The 15481-nt window shown below is 43.5% G+C and overlaps 2 protein-coding genes and 1 long non-coding RNA gene across 8 annotated transcripts; 2 read left to right on the forward strand and 1 right to left on the reverse strand.

Moving 5' to 3' along the window:
• Positions 1-661: 661 nt before the first annotated feature.
• Positions 662-2376, reverse strand: h1m (linker histone H1M). The gene is made up of 5 exons (XM_030375659.1): positions 2006-2376; positions 1653-1921; positions 1444-1564; positions 1312-1358; positions 662-1239 (listed from the first exon to the last, which is right to left on the reverse strand). Exons 1-5 carry the CDS (start codon positions 2094-2096, stop codon positions 715-717), a joined length of 1053 nt encoding a protein of 350 aa, XP_030231519.1. The 5' UTR covers positions 2097-2376; the 3' UTR covers positions 662-714.
• Positions 2377-2420: 44 nt separating this feature from the next.
• On the forward strand, positions 2421-9170 carry LOC115557665 (vacuolar protein sorting-associated protein vts1). 6 transcript variants are annotated; one of them, XM_030375654.1, is made up of 11 exons: positions 2421-2563; positions 2736-2762; positions 2983-3273; positions 3667-3966; positions 6504-6797; positions 7126-7353; positions 7472-7561; positions 7996-8103; positions 8266-8303; positions 8424-8468; positions 8562-9170. In XM_030375654.1, the coding sequence occupies exons 1-11, from the start codon at positions 2512-2514 to the stop codon at positions 8643-8645; spliced, it is 1557 nt and encodes a 518-aa protein (XP_030231514.1). In that variant the 5' UTR covers positions 2421-2511; the 3' UTR covers positions 8646-9170. The 6 variants fall into 6 exon arrangements, with proteins under 6 accessions (XP_030231514.1, XP_030231515.1, XP_030231513.1 ...); XM_030375653.1 differs by having other exon boundaries at positions 2422-2563; positions 7472-7624; XM_030375656.1 differs by having other exon boundaries at positions 2422-2563; positions 3859-3966; positions 7472-7624.
• Positions 9171-11826: 2656 nt separating this feature from the next.
• Positions 11827-13355, forward strand: LOC115557319 (uncharacterized). Its single transcript, XR_003979172.1, has 4 exons — positions 11827-11985; positions 12159-12185; positions 12408-12698; positions 13115-13355. It is a non-coding gene; the product is annotated as an uncharacterized LOC115557319 (long non-coding RNA).
• The last annotated feature ends 2126 nt before the right edge of the window (positions 13356-15481 follow it).

Consider the following 15481-nt stretch of genomic DNA (forward strand, 5'->3'; position numbering starts at 1 on the left):
ACATGAAATGTCAGGATTTCTTGCCTCCGCTTTAACTATAAAGGGGAACAAGACATCTGGCAGTCTTGGTGACAAGAATTTCAGTTCTATAAAAAAATGGCTGACTCAACTGCCAATGTCGCATGTCGTTTTTGTACCTTACTAAAATGTCTAGAGCTAGTCCACTAGCAGAACCTTTAACCAATAAGGACAACCCCACAGCCCTAGCCCATCTGTTGGCACACAGAAGGGATGAGGCCGGATTCAGACAGTTCAGTCTCCGTACTGGTGAACAGTCACCTGTATTGGTGCACACTAAAGGGAAAAGTGAATTGATCATTGTATTAATGCAAGATAAATCTGAAACTTGCAATGACCGCTTCTTCTCCAGGAAAGGTAATGAGGCCACCTTTTGGTCTAACCAGAGGGATAAGATGTAAAATGCGACCGCAAAGGAATCATGTCATCTTGTGCACAATATATTTGAACACTTGATAACCAAGTGTCAAGCCTGGTACAACTCTTCCTGATAGTCCATTTAAATAGGTCTCCAAACGTCGAGAATTGTGAAAACTTTCAAAACAAGCCGTCCCACACAAGATACCTTTTGAGTCGGACAGATGGTGCATTTACACAACTCTAAACAAATACTAGTACTAGATGAAAGCAGTCAAGTACAAAATCTAACTAAAGATTCTTTATTGCAAACACAATTTAAAAACATGCATTACATAATTATTCTGTGATCTTTACGCGCCTCCCGGCAGCCGTTGTAGCCTTGGGTTTGCCATCCTTGACCGAGGCCTTTTCCTTGGCAGCTTTGGTTACTTTAGCTTTAGGTTCCTTTGCAGCTTTGGGTTGCTTTGCCTCAACTTCATCAGCAGCATCAGGTTCCTCTGCAGCATCAGGTTCCTTTTCCTCAACTTCCTTTGCAGCTTTAGGTTCCTTGGCAGCTTTAGGTTCCTTTGCCTTAACTTCCTTGGCAGCTTTAGGTTCCTTCACAGCTTTAGGTGCTTTTGCTTTAGGTTCCTTCGCAGCTTTGGGTGCTTTCACTTTGGGTTCCTTCGCCTCAACTACCTTTGCCTCAACTTCCTTTGCCTTAGGCTTCTTGGCTCTCGGTTCCTTTGCTTTAGGTTCCACATCATCCAACATCTCCTCTGAAGCCTCCATGTTTACGGCACCCCTCTTAGCCTTGGGCCTCTTTGCGGGGGCCACCTTTGAAGCTGCAGCATCGTTGGCTTTCTTCGTCTTCTTGACAGTCTTGAGACAAGATGAAAGTTAAGCGTTTCTATGCCAACTGAACAAACAATGCTTAATATAAAACAAACATACCTCAGTATTTTCGCTCTTTTTCTTTGAGTCCTTTCTCTTCCCAGTACCTTCGACATACGATTTGAATAGGTAAATGTAGTAACCTTAAAGTTGGATGAGCAAGCAGTCTGGCAGATGATGCACGGTGCTTACCGGCTTCCTTGTCTGCACCGTTGGCCTTTTTGGGCCCAGCTTTTGTGGCCTTTGGCTTTTCCTCAGTGGGATCAGTGTTTTCACTTTTCTCCTTTGGATCCGTGGGTTTTTTGGGTGCAAGCTGGACACACAAAAAAAGGACGTTACTTCAAAGCAAGGTTAAGTTGTCAATTCAGTGGACCGAATTAGCCTACAACCCAATAGCCTACCCGAAATCTCCCCTGTGCGCCAGTAGCAGCAGCGGTGGAGTTGGCAGGTCGGACCAATGTGCCATTCTCGAGTCCTTTGATCAAGGCCTTACGCACCATGTACTTCAGCCTCACCAACTCCATAGCGGGATATTTCGCCTTGATGCTGTTTCGTATCGCCTGCGACGATACCCCTTTCCGCGAATCCAAGTCTTTCACAGCATTCTTTACCATTACCATGGCCGGGGGATGAGCTGGAACTTTGCTCGTCGACACAGAACCCACCGCATCTAGATTAACGAAACGACGTTATTGCACAATCACATCTAGATCATTGGACTACACGTGTTAACGTGTTGCATTGGGATACAAACCTGATTCGGCTGTCTCAGAGTCATCATGGCTCTCCGAACCAACAGGTGAGGTAGGCACAATCTTTTCCACCGCGGGCTTTTTGGGAGGCATTCTAAGCAAAACTGATAAGGAAACCCAGCGTTGAATGGATGTTAAAAAAATCGCCCAAACTATTTTTTATGTTTGACTACAAATCCAGCCAGCGTTCCCGCTTTATGCAGTCGATTCCACTGAAAACGACGTGGACGCACCAGCTGCGTCCAATTACGTTACATTTCTGCGCGAATTCTGCGCAGTTTTCTCACCCAGCCTGCATGACTACTCTATACAGGTAAGGACAATTGCGTCCTCTCAGGGATGTGCTCATCATGAAATACATGTTAGCCAATAGGTTAGAGTGGCTCAGGGGTTTGGTCTCTGAAAAGTTTAATGTACTTCCGTATTTGTTCAGTTCTTTCCACACTCATTTGTGAGGCTGCAGATGCATAAATGGTGAGAGAGTGCAATCATCACGCGTCTGGAGACAATGCAACTATTGAGAAGCATAGCTGGTCAATTATTTATTGTCTTCTTTATCCGTGAGTAGGCCTCATACGTTTTATTCATACTCTGTGTTAGGCCTCAACATGTATGATTATTATGTTTATTTGATACAGTTACTAAAATACTTTTCTATTCCATACTTACTCATACACATAATCATGCTTTATTGACGCTTCCCTTGGTCAATACATTGTTTTCCATCCACAGATTCCTTTCATAATGTCAAAATCCAAGGTAATTATATTGGTTCAACAGTCAACAGTACGATAACCCTCAATAGCGTTTCATCTCTAATGTAGAACTAGACACATCCACTTTGAGATGTGTTAAAAGGTTGATTATCTTTTTTTATTGCCATCAATGACTGCTGGCTCATTCTATTATTGTGCGCATGTGAATACACTTCAAACTTGGGGGGCTGTTTTTTAACTAACAATTATCTTTCCAATGTCAGCCCTTCCTCAGTCTGTATTGACGGCGAGCGCGTCAACCATCGGAGAGGAAGAGTCCGTTACACTTCAGTGTTCGGCAAGGGCAGGGGATCCTCCTAAAAAATGTTGGTTTTACCTGATTAGTCCAAACGGCGAAAAGAACCTTGCCTTCGAATGCCAGGCGACATTTACAGGCTCTGTGCTCCTGGCAGAGAACTTTGCTCTCGCTGAGGTGAAGGTTCGGTGTTATTACACCAACGATCGGGGTGAGCCTGCTCCACACAGCGACATCGTGTCTATCACTGTAGCAAGAGGTGAGTGACAAACACATTTGATGGTCTGTTATTATACAGTGATGCTGTGCATGTATATATAAAAAAATATTTATTTATTTATTAGCCTATTATTATTATCATTATTATTATTATATAATATTTATATATTATTATTATCTATCATAAACGTCAGTATGTTTGCTTTATTAATGATTGGATTCATTTCCTGTACTGTACTGATGTGTTTACGTTAACCCTCACCAACGTTTCATCTCTAATGCAGAACCAGACACATCCACTTTGAGATGTGTTCGAAAAGTTGATTCTTTTATTGCCATCTATGACTGCTGTCTCATTCTATTATTGTGCCCATGACAGCACACTTCAAACTTCAGGGGCTGTTTGAACTAACCATAATCTTTCAAATGTCAGCCCTTCCTCAGTCTCTATTAACGGCGAGCGCGTCTTCCATCAGAGAGGAAGAGTCGGTAACACTTCAGTGTTCGGCAAAGGCAGGGCACCCTCCTAGAAAATGTTTGATTTTCCTGATAAGACCCACTCAGGGCCAAAAAAACATCGCCTTTGAATGCCAGGAGACATTTACAGGCTCTGACCTCCTGAGAGAGAACTGGTCTCTCGCTGAGGTGAAGGTTGGGTGTTTTTACACCAACGATCGGTGGAAACCTCCGACTGCTCCACACAGCGACATCTTGTCAATCACTGTAAGAAGAGGTGAGTGACTACCATGCACATTTGATGCTCTGTTCTTATAAAGTGATGCTGTGCATATATATATACATACATATGTATATATATATATATCAGTGGCGGCTGGTCGTTTTTAAAGTGAGGGAGGAAGGACCGCGCGCTTGGTTGCCATTGGCCTGCTTGCACTGTTGGTGTATGGTGGCATAAGAATGTGAGAAGTTGTTTCAGGGTGTTTTGGTGAACTACAAAATAGTAGGGAGGGATAGTTATGTGAATACATTTGATACAAAGCCACCAGTGGCATCACTGTCATTTGAAAGCTGGTGGGCAACATGTCTTTGAAATAGACTACAAGGGCAGAAGGAAGGATGCAAAGCCCATTAGTCAAATCAGGCCTACTCTTGATTTGTAAAAGTAAATCTGGGCCTATTTTTGCCCTCAATGAATGAAGTTATTGGTTGTAATTTAGCTATGTTTATTTTCAGGTACAATTGTTTTAAGAAAAGACTGACCAAAAGTCACCCTTTCCACACCATTTCCACAATATCAAACAGAAAGGTCAGAGTAGCAAACTAGCAAAAGAACGAGAACATTATTCTAGATTCAACCTGATCTATAGGCATGGTGCCTAGCAAGGAAAGTCGCATAGCATCACCAACATGAACTTGACCCTAGTCGTGGCGTTTGGTTGCCCTATCAAGATTTTTCACATCAGGGAAACCATAAACAGCCCACGTTGGAGATTTGCCATTATTCATTAGCAAACAGGGCCAGCATTACAGTCGACTGCTAGTAATGCTACCAGTAAGCCATGAATACCTCGAGGCTACTGTTTGTTTGTTTTTATCCCCGCGTCACCCGGAAGTGATGATTATGTCGACCAATCAACGGAGGGGGTGTGTAGCTAGAATTTCCCGGGACCCTTTCAGGCGTCTCGTCTCGTTTTCGGTACCCCAACGGAGGATTCCCGAGAACGAGGCCGGAACGGGTACGGCAAAGTCCGGGTCACGCCCACTTTTGGCGGTGGAAACGCGACCCGATCCGCACCTTTGCGATCCGATCCGTTCCGAACCCTGCAGTGGAAACGCGCCATTATGCCGCGTTTCCACTGCAGGGTGCGGAACGGATCGGATCGCAAAGGTGCGGTAGGGAGGGGGCGGTATAGCCCAGCTCAGTTCCGAGGTCGCGTTTCCACTGCCGACAGTACCCTTGGTGGTAGGCCGGATGTCGATCGCCGCGGCAGCTACGTAAACATCGTAAACAACGTCTTCCTCCCCAAGAATGCAGACGAACGTCTCCACCTACTTGTTCGCCCAAGCAAGCTTTTTACGCGACATGTTAATTGTAATGAATAATACCTCGAGGCTACTGTTTGTTTGTTTTTATCCCCGCGTCACCCGGAAGTGATGATTCTGTCGACCAATCAACGGAGGGGGGGTGTAGCTAGAATTTCACGGGACCCTTTCAGGCGTCTGGTCTCGTTTTGGGTACCGCAACGGAGGAGTCCCGAGAATGGGGCCGGAACGGGTACGGCAAAGTCCGGGTCACGCCCACTTTTGGCGGTGGAAACGTGACCCGACCCGCACCTTTGCGATCCGATCTGTTCCGCACCCTGCAGTGGAAACGCGCCATTAGACTGAGCGGCAATGAGGTCAGAGCGGGTTTGTTTGTTATCGACAGCGTTGCCAGATTGGGTAAATTTCCCGCCAAATGATAATTTTCCCAGCCTAAAGCGGTTAAAAGTAGCCCAATTGGGTGGGAAATCTGACCAATCTGGCAACACTGCTCACCAGCCAGGGATCCTGCTGATTGGTTCATAGCGCAGCGCGACTAGATTTTTGCGCGATTCAGACGCCTGTAAGGTCCCACCCAATCAGAGGAGGACTTTCCTCCTCTCTCCCATTGAAACCCATGTTATTCACCGGCCGCCAGTACTTTCTGAGAAATGAATGGGAGTCAACGGAGGCTGAGGGAGGACCTTCCTCCCTGAAGTAATTGTCAAAAGGGGTGCTAATGTCCCTTTACCCAGGGAAACGAACATTATATTCAAAGGCATTAAAGTAGTCATATTTAAGGGCATTAATTCATAACAGTAGTCTGGGCAATCTACATTTTTTATTCTCAACTATGTTAAGGAGGATCTTCCTCCCTCTCCTCAATGGAGAAACCTCCACTGAGATATATATATATATATATATATATATATATATATATATATATATATATATATATATATATATATATTTGTTTGCTATTAATATTATTATTACATAATATTTATATATTATTATTATTATTATTATATATCATATACTTCAGTATGTTTGCTTTATTACTGATTGGATTCATTTCCTGTACTGTACTGATTTGTTTATGATAAGCCGCAGCAAAGTTTCATCTATATTAGGGAACTAGACACATCCACTTTGACATGTGTTAAAAGGTTGATTATATTTTGTATTGCCATCTATGACTGCAGTCTCATTCTGTTATTGTGCACGTGACAGCACACTTCAAACTTCAGGGGCTGTTTGAACTAACCATAATCTTTCCAATGTCAGCCCTTCCTCAGTCTGTATTGACGGCGAGCGCGTCATCCATCAGAGAGGAAGAGTCGGTAACACTTCAGTGTTCGGCAAAGGAAGGAGACACTCCTAAAAAATGTTATATTTACTGGTTTATTCAAGCGAACGAGCAAAACAAAATCGCCTTAGACTGCCAGGCAACATATACAGGCTCTGACCTCTTGACACGTACCGGGGCTCTTGCTGAGGTGAAGCTTCGGTGTTTTTACACCAACGATCGGGATGAACCTGCTCCACACAGCGACATCGTGTCTATCACTGTAAGAAGAGGTGAGTTACTACCATACACATTTGATGCTCTGTTCTTATACAGTGATGCTTTGCATGTATGTGTATGTGTATATATATATATATATATATATATATATATATTTGTGTATGTATATATATTATTATTCTATCATATTTATATATTATTATTCTAGGATATACTTCAGTATGTTTGCTTGATTACTGATTGGATTCATTTCCTGTACTGTACTTAGCCGATGTGACCAGAAGCAAGTAGCAGGTCCTCATTTTCGGCTAGTTTTACTTCTGCCGTGCTGTGCAACTGAAACTAGCCTCAGATTAAATGATTGAATTATTCATCTCACAGTTGTTACTGGCAGTCCTACATCAGTCAGTCAGATTAGTCCTACGCCAGCCAGGCCTACGTCAAACAGACCTACGCCAGCCAGACCTACGCCAGCCAGTCCTACGCCAGCCAGTCCTACGCCAGCCCGTCCTACGCCAGCCCGTCCTACATCAGCCAGTCCTCAATTAGCCAGTCCTATAACAGCCTGTACTACCACTGCGGCCACAACCGTGGAGAATCCCAACTCAGGTGTCAAAACATATTCAGTCTGTTCACGGCCGATTCATTTGTTGTATTCACTTTAACTTTTTACACATATATGTGTTTAGATATATGTATATATATATATGAACTATTTTTCTCCCAGTTGTCCCAGGCAGTCCTACGTCAACCAGCACTACCACTGCTGCCACAACCATGGTGAATTCCAACTCCAGTGCCCCATATACCCCTCCTGGTGAGCCCATTTCAGGTCCCTCTGGTCCTCCTATAAACCCAAGGTCCAATGAAGAAGGAACAGGTGGTCATAACAACCCCTACGCTCAAGAGTGTAAAGATGTGTAGCTTGTGTTAATTTTTTGCTTTGTGGTGTTACCTTGAGAACTGAGTGAGTCTTATTATCAATTGCACAACCATTTGTAATTCCATGCTGTAACATCATTTGTGAAACTAAGGTCTAAGATGACGATTGAATGGTTGAATGGTCATTAATGTACCCTTACTGCTAAGGGTTTGCACTTCTCACCAGTTCATTCAATGCTTGATTTTATTCTTGACAAAACTGGTGGTTTTGTTCATTTTGCCAACCCATATTAGACTCTAGATATGTGTGATATCCTTCAATCATATGAAGAGTAACCGAGACAAAGTTCCCCTTCTGTCTCATTACAGGGAGAATATTTTTAAAGGCTGCAATCATACTAATAGTATGTTGTGGAGTGATTGTGTTTCTGATCGTTCTGCTGTTTGCTGTTTTGCAAACTTGGAGGAGGAGAAAGAGTGAGTTTAAAGTGGTATAAATATAGAAAGAACGCGAGGATAAAAATAGATGTGTATAATTGAAAATACCCCTGAAGTTAAGTTGGTTCCAGAAACACAATGCAGCTATTGCAATGTGTGTATGCATTTTTGTTGAACGTTTCTTATGGGTTTGTATTGTAGAAAACACAATGGAAATGAAGAGTCTCAATACTGGATCGGTAAGTAAAACACAATAATACAATTAAAATAAACCTCTTTGGAATATGCATTCAATTATTGAAGACTCTTAATCAGGATTGAAAAGCCTGTCTCACTCTACTGTTCATCTTCATACATAGTCAAAAGTGGTTAATCGCTCCGGCAGCGGCATCAAAAAGGATGGTGTAAGTACAACATCAGCTATGGTCTGTTTTCCATCCTAATGATTTGAAAGTCAGACTAACTTCAATGTTTTGGTTGGATTTGTGCTTCTGAAGGACTACCACATGTACAGCACTATCTCTAATGAGCCCAGCGCACCCAACCAGACGTTGGTGTATGACCTTCTGCAGGCCAATTGACCTCATGTTCCTGCAGGTCCACGCCACTGGGATAACAAACCCTGTTTTGCCTGGTTCGTTTTTTTGTGCCCTGCTTCAAAACAATTTGAATGCCACATTATAGAAATGTATGGCAATGACTTTGCAACTAGGAAGATCTATGTATGTGCGGATAAACAAAGGCTTACAAACCAAAAACGATGGTTGAATGGTGAAAAATATGTCTGTGTTTATTCAGTTCTTTTTTGTGTCAACATGATGAATATGGCTTCTTTATTATGGCCAATGTAACATTCTTATAAATTGTATTTAGTTGACATTCATATTTAGCTTGAATTATATGTCTTTGCATTTACAGAGAGGGAACGTGAAGAAAAATAACATTACTTTGTTTTAGCAGCAATCTTTGAAATATTTTCAAGAATTGAGTGTTGCCATATGTATTTTGTATTTTGATATATTTACCAAAGGTATCATGTGGAATCTGCCTGCATTCATACATCAAATACTTTTAATCACAATAAACCAGAGAAGCATGTATGGACATTTAAGTTTCTCCTTCCAAACTCAACCTGTTTGCTTGTGGCCGTCTTCTACGTACAGTCAGACAAAAGCAAGATGTCTGCTATCAACCACAATGAATTTTCATTTACGTATCTAAGCTGCAGCAAACCCTTCCTCTTTTTTCTCCCTCACTCCATAAATATAAATTAATCTTTGGGTGACAAAGAAGCAGAGTTCTTCTTCTTCTCAGTGAAATTCCCTTTGGTAAGGCGCTGTGAACGAATCCCATTTGGATGGGCCATATTCTAAATATATTCATGTGTTACAAGCTTGGTTTGGTCTGTGAATGAGATGTGGTCTGCTTAGTTGGGGCTGCTGAGGTCCACTCCTGGGTCCCAGAAGAGCTGGCGAGGCTTTAGTCACCTGCTGATGAGCGAGGTCAGCAGGGGGAACAGGGCTGCGGTCAGAGTGCTAGAGAGGCCTGTCGCCGATCCGCACTCCATGGCGTTTTCCTATCGAACAACGGGAAACCCACTGAATGTAAAGGAGGCCATCTCTGCCATTTGCAATCTTGTGCTGGATGGTCAAGCTTCAGCACATTGATTACAAATGATAAAATGGCTGTAACAGCTTAATGTGTCTTACACACACACACACACACACACACACAATAAGATTCAGTTTATGTTTAATTTATCCCTGTTAAAAATGTCCCGTGGGGCAAATTAAATTCACACACACACACACACACACACACACACACACACACACACACACACACACACACACACACACACACACACACACACACACACACACACACACACACACAAACACTGGGCCATTCACTGACAGCCTGACGTTCCACCAGCTGTAGAAGTTGAAGTCCAGCAGGAAACTGAGAATTAACGGCACACGTTTTTTTCAGATTATCGATACATTGTTTTTGTATCATGATTTTAAAGGAGTCATATTATGGAGTTTTCCCTACAAGTAAATATAGTGTATGAGTTCAAGAAAACATGTTTTTGAAGCTGTTTGTAGGAAATAACTTTAAGAAAAAGAATCTCGCCTACCGCTGTTCCCCTCTGTTTCAGTCCCTTCAGAATGCGCGGTTTTTTGGTGTCCATAGCTTTAATGCAAATTAGCTGCTGCCCAATGACCAATGAGCTGTCAGAACCACAGCATGGAGAAGTGATTGTTGCCGTTTGTGGACTCCCGAAGCTATATATCTATATCATATTATAGAATAATAACAAAAATAATAATAATAATAATAATAATAGGTATCTATAATATATAATATATAATATCACGACCCAAAGCTATGTGCGCCTCGGATGATATTATGAATCATAAAGACTGCGTCTGACGTCTCTGGTAGGCTACTTCCACAACGAATAAAGACTCGAAGTGGGGATTATCTCGGCCATGGTTGAAGAATTGGGGCAAAGGAACTTTGGCTTTGACTCTCTGAAGTTCAGATTGAACCGCGACATGGAGGAGAAAGATATTGGACTCCCGGAGCTGAGTGCCAAAGTGCCGCCGAGTTCCCCCGCCGGAGCTGCCGGACTGCCGCCAGAGCTCCGGCTGCTGTACGGTGCTCCGGCGGCAGTCCCGCAGCTCCGGCGGGTGTAGCCAGTGTAGCCAGTGCTCCACTGCTTGGCGGCAGTCCTGCAGCTCCGGCGGGTGTAGCCAGTGTAGCCAGTGCTCCACTGCTCGGCGGCAGTCCGGCAGCTCCGGCGGGTGTAGCCAGTGTAGCCAGTGCTCCACTGCTCGGCGGCAGTCCTGCAGCTCCGGCGGACTCACTGCCAGGCAGTCATACGGCAAACAATTAGACATCTATTTTTTGCATGGAATCTCCCTGCTTCTGAAATGCGCGAACATCTCCGCCAAGTGCTTGTCCGCTGGTCCACAAAACCGTATCTATGCTCTGATTGGAGAGGGTTGGGGAAGTGGATGGCATTCAAATGTGCTGTTCCTACGTATGAGTAGACGCCGAAACGGACTCACTCGTTTGGTAACTGTGGGCGGGGTACTTTCAGAAATGTATATCTCACTCAAAGAATCATGTACGGACTTATTACAATGTTTGTATGCGTGTGGGAGCACCAGAGACCCAAAACAACACCCCAAATCCAAGGAAAAGTGTTTCATAATATGTCCCCTTTAAGAATGCTAGCGGTTTCGGTTGTGTTGGCTTACATTATGACCCCGGTCAAAATCCACCTTACAAGTGAGAAGGGCTGAAAGTGAAGGAAGGAATCCTATTATGTACATATCTCTGAGAGATTTTGCCCTAAGGTGCTAGCCGTCTACTATTGTAGCAGCAAAAAGTTAGAGAGGTTGACAACTAAATGTTCACAAGTCGCACATTTGCATCTTTACATGTGACTTTTTATGTGGTGATACACACAGAATATTTTATTGCCGGATGCATTACATTCTCACATTTAATAAAGTGTGCGCGCAGTCGCTGCTGCCTGTATAGTCTCTATAGTGTGCCTGGTAGTCATGTAAGATGATCCTTCAGACATGAAAGCAGAAGAAAGTCTCACTGTGAACTCCATATTTAGTATTGTGGTTTTTAACCTGGTTGAAGGACTTCACAAAGGCAACATTTTATAGAACCAGTGATCACGTGACCTAACCTCTTGAATTAACCCATTTGGAGTATTTTTTTTATGACGGCACCTTCAATAAAAACAGCCCTTTCTAAAAACAGCCTCACAAAAGACTCACGCATTTGTGAGGCTGCAGATGAACAAATGGTGTGAGAGAGCAATCCTCACTCGTCTGGAGACGATGAAACTATTGAGAAGCATAGCTGGTCAATTATTTATTGTCTTCTTTATCCGTGAGTAGGCCTCATACGTTTTATTCATACTCTGTGTTAGGCCTTCAACATGTATGATTATTATGTTTATTTGATACAGTTACTAAAATACTTTTCTATTCCATACTTACTCATACACATAATCATGCTTTATTGACGCTTCCCTTGGTCATTACATTGTTTTCCATCCACAGATTCCTTTCATAATGTCAAAATCCAAGGTAATTATATTGGTTCAACAGTCATGTGTTTACGATAAACCTCAATAGCGTTTCATCTCTAATGTTGAACTAGACACATCCACTTTGAGATGTGTTAAAAGGTTGATTATCTTTTTTTATTGCCATCAATGACTGCTGGCTCATTCTATTATTGTGCGAATGTGAATACACTTCAAACTTGGGGGGCTGTTTTTTAACTAACAATTATCTTTCCAATGTCAGCCCTTCCTCAGTCTGTATTGACGGCGAGCGCGTCAACCATCAGAGAGGAAGAGTCTGTTACACTTCAGTGTTCGGCAAAGGCAGGGGATCCTCCTAAAAAATGTTGGATTTACCTGATTAGTCCAAACGGCGAAAAGAACCTTGCCTTCGAATGCCAGGCGACATTTACAGGCTCTGTGCTCCTGGCAGAGAACTTGGCTCTCGCTGATGTGAAGGTTCGGTGTTATTACACCAACGATCGGGATGAGCCTGCTCCACACAGCGACATCGTGTCTATCACTGTAGCAAGAGGTGAGTGACAAACACATTTGATGGTCTGTTATTATACAGTGATGCTGTGCATGTATATATATAAAAAATATTTATTTATTTATTAGCCTATTATTATTATCATTATTATTATTGTTATTATTATTATTATTATTATATAATATTTATATATTATTATTATCTATCATAAACGTCAGTATGTTTGCTTTATTAATGATTGGATTCATTTCCTGTACTGTACTGATGTGTTTACGTTAACCCTCACCAACGTTTCATCTCTAATGCAGAACCAGACACATCCACTTTGAGATGTGTTCGAAAGTTGATTATCTTTTATTGCCATCTATGACTGCTGTCTCATTCTATTATTGTGCCCATGACAGCACACTTCAAAGTTTAGGGGCTGTTTGAACTAACCATAATCTTTCCAATGTCAGCCCTTCCTCAGTCTGTATTAACGGCGAGCGCGTCATCCATCAGAGAGGAAGAGTCGGTAACACTTCAGTGTTCGGCAAAGGCAGGGCACCCTCCTAGAAAATGTTTGATTTTCCTGATAAGTCCCACTCAGAGCCAAAAAAACATCGCCTTCAAATGCCAGGAGACATTTACAGGCTCTGACCTCCTGAGAGAGAACTGGTCTCTCGCTGAGGTGAAGGTTGGGTGTTTTTACACCAACGATCGGTGTCGGCTGGTCGTTTTTAAAGTGAGGGAGGAAGGACCGCGCGCTTGGTTGCCATTGGCCTGCTTGCACTGTTGGTGTATGGTGGCATAAGAATGTGAGAAGTTGTTTCAGGGTGTTTTGGTGAACTACAAAATAGTAGGGAGGGATTAGTTATGTGAATAAATTTGATACAAAGCCACCAGTGGCATCACTGTATTTTGAAAGCTGGTGGGCAGCATGTCTTTGAAATAGACTACAAGGGCAGAAGGAAGGATGCAAAGCCCATTAGTCAAATCAGGCCTACTCTTGATTTGTAAAAGTAAATCTGGGCCTATTTTTGCCCTCAATGAATGAAGTTATTGGTTGTAATTTAGCTATGTTTATTTTCAGGTACAATTGTTTTAAGAAAAGACTGACCAAAAGTCACCCTTTCCACACCATTTCCACAGTATCAAACAGAACGGTCAGAGTAGCAAACTAGCAAAAGAACGAGAACATTATTCTAGATTCAACCTGATCTATAGGCATGGTGCCTAGCAAGGAAAGTCGCATAGCATCACCAACATGAACATGACACTAGTCGTGGCGTTTGGTTGCCCTATCAAGATTTTTCACATCAGGGAAACCATAAACAGCCCACGTTGGAGATTTGCCATTATTCATTAGCAAACAGGGCCAGCAATACAGTCGACTGCTAGTAATGCTACCAGTAAGCCATGAATACCTCGAGGCTACTGTTTGTTTGTTTTTATCCCCGCGTCACCCGGAAGTGATGATTATGTCGACCAATCAACGGAGGGGGTGTGTAGCTAGAATTTCCCGGGACCCTTTCAGGCGTCTCGTCTCGTTTTCGGTACCCCAACGGAGGAGTCCCGAGAACGAGGCCGGAACGGGTACGGCAAAGTCCGGGTCGCGCCCACTTTTGGCGGTGGAAACGCGACCCGATCCGCACCTTTGCGATCCGATCCGTTCCGAACCCTGCAGTGGAAACGCGCCATTATGCCGCGTTTCCACTGCAGGGTGCGGAACGGATCGGATCGCAAAGGTGCGGTAGGGAGGGGGCGGTATAGCCCAGCTCAGTTCCGAGGTCGCGTTTCCACTGCCGACAGTACCCTTGGTGGTAGGCCGGATGTCGATCGCCACGGCAGCTACGTAAACATCGTAAACAACGTCTTCCTCCCCAAGAATGCAGACGAACGTCTCCACCTCCTTGTTCGCCCAAGCAAGCTTTTTACGCGACATGTTAATTGTAAAGAATAATACCTCGAGGCTACTGTTTGTTTGTTTTTATCCCCGCGTCACCCGGAAGTGACGATTCTGTCGACCAATCAACGGAGGGGGGGTGTTGCTAGAATTTCACGGGACCCTTTCAGGCATCTGGTCTCGTTTTGGGTACCGCAACGGAGGAGTCCCGAGAATGGGGCCGGAACGGGTACGGCAAAGTCCGGGTCACGCCCACTTTTGGCGGTGGAAACGCGACCTGACCCGCACCTTTGCGATCCGATACGTTCCGCACCCTGCAGTGGAAACGCGCTATTAGACTGAGCGGCAATGAGGTCAGAGCGGGTTTGTTTGTTATCGACAGCGTTGCCAGATTGGGTAAATTTCCCGCCAAATGATAATTTTCCCAGCCTAAAGCGGTTAAAAGTAGCCCAATTGGGTGGGAAATCTGACCAATCTGGTAACACTGCTCACCAGCCAGGGATCCTGCTGATTGGTTCATAGCGCAGCGCGACTAGATTTTTGCGCGAATCAGACGCCTGTAAGGTCCCACCCAATCAGAGGAGGACTTTCCTCCTCTCTCCCATTGAAACCCATGTTATTCACCGGCCGCCAGTACTTTCTGAGAAATGAATGGGAGTCAACGGAGGCTGAGGGAGGACCTTCCTCCCTGAAGTTATTGTCAAAAGGCGAAAGGGGGTGCTAATGTCCCTTTACCCAGGGAAACGAACATTATATTCAAAGGCATTAAAGTAGTCATATTTAAGGGCATTAATTCATAACAGTAGTCTGGGCAATCTACATTTTTTATTCTCAACAATGTTAAGGAGGATCTTCCTCCCTCTCCTCAATGGAGAAACCTCCACTGAGATATATATATATATATATATATATATATATATATATATATATATATATATAT

This window comes from Gadus morhua, chromosome 13, assembly GCF_902167405.1.
Source record: "Gadus morhua chromosome 13, gadMor3.0, whole genome shotgun sequence".
In the NCBI taxonomy this organism is placed as follows: Eukaryota; Metazoa; Chordata; class Actinopteri; order Gadiformes; family Gadidae; genus Gadus; species Gadus morhua.